At 43.5% G+C, this 8253-nt stretch overlaps 1 protein-coding gene across 1 annotated transcript in view; it reads right to left on the bottom strand.

Moving 5' to 3' along the window:
• Positions 1–6515, bottom strand: part of LOC104988539 — a 33033-nt gene extending 26518 nt beyond the window's left edge. The window contains exons 1-2 of the mRNA XM_010839898.1: positions 6144–6515; positions 3277–3406 (exon numbers count right to left, since the gene is read on the bottom strand). Coding sequence (XP_010838200.1) covers positions 3277–3406; positions 6144–6515 — 502 coding nt within the window. The remainder of the gene's footprint in view (positions 1–3276; positions 3407–6143) is intronic.
• Positions 6516–8253: the final 1738 nt, after the last annotated feature.

The raw sequence follows: 8253 nt of genomic DNA, 5'->3' as shown, positions 1-8253 counted from the left end.
TTTTTCACTCTCACTTTCATCAAGAGGCTTTTTAGTTCCTCTTCACTTTCTGCCATAAGGGTGGTGTCATCTGCATATCTGAGGTTATTGATATTTCTCCTGGCAATCTTGATTCCTGGGCTTCTATAATTAGCAGCTGGGCACAGAAGTAAAAGTTGGAACTGGAGAACTTGGAGTGAGGGACCATGGATGCTAAGAGAAGAAAGTGATTTGTGAAGATGAGTGTGGAAGGCTGTGTCAAAATGCAGTTGGATGAGGACAAAGAACTGACCGCTATGTTTGCTGAAGGTCCTTGATAAGAGTTGTTTCATGGGCACAGGGGGAAAGAAAGATGGTTAGAGTGGTTGGAGAGAGAATGGAAAGGGAGGATTTGTCCATCTTTTAAGGCGCTGCTGTAAAGAGCTGAGGGATGGGGCGAAAGCTGAATGGGGACAAAAGGTCAAGGGAGAGATTTTTTTTCCTTAAATAGGTGACTATTAAGGCATATATTATGCTCAAGGCAATGACCTAGTAGTGAAGGAAAAACTGAAGGTGCAGGAGAGAGAGGGGAGTGATTAGGATGCAAAGAGGTGAGGGAAACAAAGCAAACAGAGCTCCAATGGAGCATCTCCCATATTCCAGGAGGGATAGCGGTGTATGTGGTGCTGATGGTAGCATTCCTCCTTTACTCCTTTCTTTCACATTATTAAACTCACAAGAGCTGATGGATTTCAAAAATCCTGACACAAGGATATGCTTACAGATAAATACACACACAGAAACTATTTCGCCAGAAGCTGGTGTGAGAATCAGGTAAAATTTAATAACCTAAGACTATTTTATTATCGGACCTACATTTAATATTGAACTTTAAATTGCTTGCTGTTTTCTAGGGATGTTATCTCAGATTAAAGGAAGAAATTTACATTAAAAGCAAACCCAAGAAAATTGCTAATTAAATGGTAAAATGTGAAAGTTTCCAAATCAAGAATGATGTCTTCTGTTTTTGCTTGAAAAATTTACATCTTTGCAAAAATGATGGGAATACTGGTGTCTCTGATCAATTGTTGTAACTTCGGTGTACTGAGAACCTATACTATTCCTGGCACTTTTCAAACATTCTTGCAGACTTTTACAACAAAGCAAACAGAGTGGTTTTATTATGGTTTGACAAGTGAGAAAATTGTCAGTGTGGTTCTGCAAGGTTTAATGATTTGCTCAAGGTCACCCAGCTGGTAAGGTGAGATTGAAAGCTCATTCTGGATTCAGAATTGCTTTCCCTTATACACTGTCTTCGGAGAAGGCAATGGCACCCCACTCCAGTACTCTTGCCTGGAAAATCCCATGGGCAGAGGAGCCTGGTAGGCTGCTGTCCATGGGGTCTCAAAGAGTCGGGCACGAGTTGCCAGTCCAGGTTCGATGCGCGATACTGGATGCTTGGGGCTGGAGCACTGGGACGACCCAGAGGGTGGTGTGGGGAGGGAGGAGGGAGGAGGGTTCAGGATGGGGAACACATGTATGCCTGTGGCGGATTCATTTTGATATTTGGCAAAACTAATACAATTATGTAAAGTTTAAAAATAAAATAAAATTAAAAAACAAACAAACAAAAAAAAAAACAAAGAGTAGGGCACGGCTGAGCGACTTCACTTTCACTTTTCACTTTCATGCATTGGAGAAGGAAATGGCAACCCACTCCGTGTTCTTGCCTGGAGAATCCCAGAGACGGGGGAGCCTGGTGGGCCGCCGTCTATGGGATCGCACAGAGTCGGACATGACTGAAGTGACTTAGCAGCAGCAGCAGCATACACTGTCTTGATATAGTAAATGTTTTGGTATAAATAATGTCCCCATTTAACATGGAAAAACATTTGATCCAAAGTACTTCTATTTTTCTTCCAGTCTAGTGTACAGATATGGTTAAAAGGAAGGAAGGGAGAAAGACAGGCAGGCTGGGAGGAGAAAAAACTATGAAAACTAGGAAGAATATTCTCATGAACCCTCATATGCTGTTCTGGCTTCAACAGGGGTCAACTCCTGGCCAGACTTGTTTCTTCTCTATCTAATCATGTTTTCTTTCCCCTGACAATAGATAATTTTGAAGCAAATCCCAGCTATCACATCACATCATTCATTAGTATTTCATTGTATATTTCTAAAATATGAAAGACTGTTTTTAAAATGTGACTTTCAAGACCATTGTTGTTCAGTCGCAGTCGCTAAGTCATATCTGACTCTTTTTGATCCTGTGGACTGCAGCACTCCAGGCTTCCCTGTCCTTCACTATCTCCTTGAGTTTGCTCAAACTCATGTCCATTGAGTCAGTGATGCCATCTAACCATCTCATCCTCTGTCAGCCTCTTTTCCTCCTGCCTTCAATCTTTCTCAGCATCAGGGGCTTTTCCAATGAGTTGGCTCTTTGCATCAGATGGCCAAAGTATTGGAGCTTCAATACCATTACCACATGTTAAAAAATTAGCAATAACTTCTTAGATTCGCCAAATATCCAGTCGGTATTTAAATCATTCCAACTGTCTCATGAATAATGTTACAGTCAGCTTACTCCATCCCAGCAAGTGTCCATTTAGCAGTGTCGCTGCCTGAGTGGTTTCAGAAGTCTCTGTTTCTCCAGCCTCTGCTTTCCTCTTCCTTGCAATCTGTTTATTTGTCCTGTAGAGTGGTCACATTCTGGCTTTTGCTGATCCCATCACTGGGCTTTGGTTTAATATGTTTCCCTGATAATATTTCTTGGAAATTGATTACTGATGCTTGATAAAATTCAGCAGTTTGAAAGCAGCCATATACTATATACTATATAGCTAAATATTTAAAGTTATCAATATTAAAGTTTTCAACTAAAGTCAGCTAGTCATTCCCACCCACAGTTCCTCTCCTCCTGGAGCTGAAGGAGCCTCATGTTCCTGGGGACCTGCTTGCCTTGCGAGCCCCTGAGTGGCTGTCAGATGTGCTGGGGCAGGGCGGGATGGAGTCAGGCTCTGGGACTGTGGCTCCTGGCTGCAGCTGGATCCACCTGCACCTGAGTGGGGACTAGGCAGGTTAAATTCCCCAGCGAGCCAAGGGAGCAGTTCACCTTTTCCCACACCTTGCTTCTCCAGGAAGTGTAAAACATCCCCAAATTATGCCTCCAAATAGAGGGGTGGGAGGGAGCACCGTTGTCTGGGGGGAAACCAGTCTGCTGAGCGCCTTACTTCCATCAGTGCTTTGCTGTTGCTGTTCAGTGAGAGCACTGTTGACATCTTCCCTCTCTCCTCCCAGTTATCACAGGGCTGCCCATACCCTGTGAACACTTCTGCATGGGGATGCAGGCCTGCTCTGCTCTGGACCTCATTAAGAGCCTTTCTAAGCTGTGAGATTCTATAGCTTTGCCTGTGGAAGTCACCCTGCTGTTACACCCAAGCTCAGTTAGCTGCAAAAGGGCCCAGAAATCAGACACAAGAACTGCTAAACTCTGGGAAAATCCTATGCCCACTTTACTTAAATGCCACAGAGGACAGATTTCAATAATTTTGTGTTTAATAGTTTGAATCCATCATCTCTAGCATCAAAAATCATACAGTTTGAACCAGATTGTCTCATTTCAGTTGAAGAGAAACAAAATCACTCTCCCATCTAGATTCATCCATGGTTACTATGGAGATGACTTCCTTTGTGTCAAGATTTACACAGACATTTTAGAGGGGCAGAGAATTTGGGCTATTAAATTCTTTAAAGACCTTGAGAGGTGGGGTGAAACCAAAAGCAGACAATATATACAAACCTTGAATTTGAGCTTCTGACATTTTAGTTAGGACACATCACTTGTTCATGGATGGTGAGGGGGATGGCCTGTGTTATGCAGATAATGGTATCCATCTTCAAAAGTATTTAACCTCATATATAACACTGTTGGGGCTTCCCAGGTGGGGTAGTGGTAAAGAACCCGCCTGCCAATGCAGGGGATATAAAAGATGTGAGTTTGATCCCTGGGTTGGGAAGATCCCCTGGAGAAGGGAATGGAAACCTGTTCCAGTATGCTTGCCTGGAGGATCCCATGGACAGAGGAGCCTGGCAAGCTATAGTCCATGGGGTCACAAAGAGTGGGGCATGACTGAAACAACTTAGCACGCATGCATACTGCTGTCAGTTTTAATGCAGTCATTCTGTTCATAGCTTGCTCTTTGATTTCATGGAATTGTCAAGTCCATGACTGTGTGGATCACAGCAAACTCTGGAAAATTCTTCAAGAGATGGGCATACCAGACCACCTTACCTGCTCCTGAGAAATGTATATGCAGGTCAAGAAGCAACACTCAGAACCAGACATGGAACAATGGACTGGTTCCAAATTGGGAAAGGAGTACGTCAAGGCTGTATATTGTCACTGTGCTTATTTAACTTATATGCAGAGTACATCATGAGAAATGCCAGGCTGGATAAAGCATAAGCTAGAATTAAGATTGCTGGGAGAGATTTCAATAACCTCAGATACGCAGATGACATCACCCTTATGGCAGAAAGTGAAGAGGAACTAAAGAGCCTCTTGATGAAAGTGAAAGAGGAGAGTGAAAAAGTTGGCTTAAAGCTCAACAGTCAGAAAATGAAGATCATGGCATACGGTCCCATCACTTCATGGCAAATAAATGGGAGAAACAATGGAAACAGTGACAGACTTTATTTTCTTGGGCTCCAAAATCACTGCAGATGGTGATTGCAGCCATGAAATTAAAAGATGCTTGCTTCTTGGAAGAAAAGCTATGACCAATCTAGACAGCATATTAAAAAGCAGAGACATTACTTTGTCATCAAAAGTCCATCTACTCAAGGCTATGGTTTTTCCAGTGGTCATGTATGGATGTGAGAGTTGGACTGTGAAGAAAGCTGAGTGCTGAAGAATTGATGCTTTTGAACTGTGGTGTTGAAGAAGACTCTTGAGAGTCCCTTGGACTGCAAGGAGATCCAGCCAGTTCCATCCTAAAGGAAATCAGTCCTGAATATTCATTGGAAGGACTGATGTTGAAGCTGAAACTCTAATACTTTGGCCACCTGATGAGAAATGACTCATTTGAAAAGACACTGATATTGGGAACGATTGAAGGCGGGAGGATAAGGGGACGACAGAGAATGAGATGTTGGATGGCATAACTGATGTGATGGACATGAATTTGAGTAAGCTCCGGGAGTTGATGATGGACAGGGAAGCCTGGTGTGCTGCCATCCATGGGTCGCAAAGAGTTGGACATGACTGAGAGACTGAACTGAACTGAAAATAGGTAGCCAGTAGGATCAGAATTATAAAGCACATATGAGCTCTACTGAAAGTAAAAATAGAGGAAAAGGAAAGGAATTTTAAAAACATACTGATACCCAGTGTGTCTGTTTTGGGTCTCACTGAGTGGTCCGGGATTGTTTTTCATCCTAAAGCATACGAGCCATTGGGCTGTGCTGGACATGTCCATCAGTGTTCCAAAATGTTTCCCTGGAGAGCATTAAGAGCCAGTATATTTACTTTACTCTCTCTGCTCCCTCAATCCTTTCACATGCTCCCAAACAGGCCAGCACTAAATTATTTTTAATCTTTGATTAAAATGAAAATTTTGTGCAAGATATATGTTCTACTGCATAATGTTTTGGTGTAAGTGTTTTAATATAAACTATTTCAAATCAATAAATTACCCCAGATATTCAAATAAAATAAATGCTCCAGAATCATATGTCCTTTGGCTCTGAGGACAGTGTAGCGTACGGCCCATCCTCCTAGTGGTGCACAGAATTCCATCTGACAAATCATGGGGAAGGATACTTTTTGCTAAAAGCTGAGTAGATCCATTGCCTCTGGTTCTCTGTGGTGTTTGATATTCCATTTAAAATGATGATTTTTTTCAGCTGTGTGTTCTCTTTGACAATGCAGCTAGAAAGAGGAGCATAATCAATAATTCACATATTATTATTCGCTAGCAGTGGCTAGTGATACCTCAAGGAGAACATGCATTCAAACAATGAAAAAGTGAAAAGTGAAGTCGCTCAGTCATGTCCGACTTTTAGTGACTCCATGGACTACAGCCCACCAGGGCCTCCGTCCATGGGATTTTCCAGGCAAGAGTACTGGAGTGGGGTGCCATTGCCTTCTCCGTTAACAGCGGCTAGGCATATTATACGTACTTGGAGCTGGTATACTTAGTTACAGCCTTAGTGCCCTCGGACACGGCGTGCTTGGTCAGCTCCCCAGGTAGCAGCAAGTGTACGGCGGTCTGGATCTCCCTGGATGTGATAGTCGAGTGCTTGTTGTAATGCGCCAGGCGCGATGCCTCCCCAGCAATGCACTCGAAAATGTCGTTGACGAAGGAGTTCATGATTCCCATGGCCTTGGACGAGATGCTGGTGTCCGGATGGACTTGCTTCAGCACCTTGTACAGGTACACGGAGTAGCTCTCCTTGCGGCTGTGCTTGCGCTTCTTGCCGTCCTTCTTCTGGGCCTTGGTCACAGCTTTTTTAGAGCCCTTTTTAGGGGCAGGAGCAGACTTAGCTGGTTCAGGCATGTCTATAATGACAACACCCAACAACACACATAGTTGCATAATAATTGGTTATGGGGGAAATCATGAATGAAAATTGAGTGGCTGTTCAATTAATATGTTTTAGGGATGAGAAAACCAAAATAATTACCTGTAAGGCATGGAACTGGGTGATGAACACCTAGGGAGTCTGGAGCTTATTTCGTTATTTTTGGTTTCTTAAAGCCTAGCTCCTGTGTGTGTGTGTGCACACACGCACACGTGTGCTTAGCCGCCCAGTTGTGTCTGACACTTTGCATAGACTGTAACCCACCGGGTTCCTCTGTCCATGGGATTCTCTGGGCAAGAACACTGGAATGGGTTGCCATTTTCTCCTCCAGGGCATCTTCCCAACTCAGGGATCGAACCTGCAGCTCCTGCTTCTCTTGCATTGACAGGTGAATTCTTTACCACTGAGTTACCTGGGAAGCCCAGTGCCTAGCACATAGGAAGTACTAAATAAATTCTAGTTAAATGAACAACTGGGGAAAGTAGGATTCACTTCTAAGGCCACCGTGATTTCCATTTGGGGAACCACAGGTTCTTGGTGCCATAGGGACAGATTTACATTAACTCAAAGAGGATTTCTGGTTGTTGTATCACTCAATTCTCTCTCTGGAACTCGTGGTTGAAATTTGACTTACACTGCATTTATCCATTCTGTGTCCTGTCCTGTGGCTTCTTCCTTTGCAAAGCCTTCCTATTTCTTAATTTTTCTTTCTCTGGCTCAGACGCTGGTGCTTTCCCTGATAGAGAATTACACTAGCCTTCCAGCTGGCCTTTCTGCTTTCAGACACTTCCCCCTGCAAATATCCTGGCAGGCTGTCTATAGGGTAGTATTACCAATTCACATATCATTTATACTACCTCTTGCCTAAAAACCTTTATCAATAATCCAGCAAGTCCAGCTGAATTTCTTTCCTTGGTATTGAAAATCTTCCCACTCTCACCTAACCTCCTTTTGGGGCTTATCTACAAGGCCTAAAACCTACATCACAAAAGACATAAAACCTATCTACATCCTTGACAATCTAGTTGTTTTATAACACTTCCTCATGCCTGAGGATGTGGTATGAGAACATTTTGTTAACTTGAGAGATTACCTTTGACACTTGATGGTTATCAGCTTAAGGGTGTGGGATGTGTCTTGTGTATCTTTGAATTTATTCTCCAACACAGCAAATACCACGGTGGAGATGCCCACCAAAGATGCTAACTCTAGCTTCTCCATGGGTCCCCTGGCATGAATCAGGAGGTGGGACTCAAATGTGGAAGGCTGTCCCTGATGCTGAGGTGTAGGGTTAGGGCCATGAAAAAGGGAGCAACAGACTCAGAGTGATGGTCAAGATTGGGAGGGATGATGCTGATGGCATGTTTCATGTTTCAAGTTCCTACAAGTGTTGAATCCCTTTGGGCAATCCTGGTGTTCTCTGTTTTCAGGCTTGCAGAATGGCAGATGAGGAAACACACTCAGAAATGTTCCAAATAATGTCATGGAGGGGAATCAGCTGGGTGAAAATCCCAGTGTAAGCTAGCACAGAGGTCCCCAGGTTGACAGCTTGAAGACATGAACCAGGGATAATAACCAGCTTTCCCATACAGGGGACCAGGATGCCTTATAGGGGCATGACTGGCTCAGCAGGTATTGCAGGGTCAAAAACCTCGTTTAAATACAAAAACCAGTCCAAAAATGTCAGTGTGCATTAAGATACCCCAGTGTTTG

This window comes from Bison bison, unplaced genomic scaffold, assembly GCF_000754665.1.
Source record: "Bison bison bison isolate TAMUID 2011002044 unplaced genomic scaffold, Bison_UMD1.0 scf7180017864135, whole genome shotgun sequence".
Taxonomy (NCBI): domain Eukaryota; kingdom Metazoa; phylum Chordata; class Mammalia; order Artiodactyla; family Bovidae; genus Bison; species Bison bison.
Note: the sequence above shows the minus strand (reverse complement) of the source record. Positions and strands in the feature narration are given on the sequence as shown.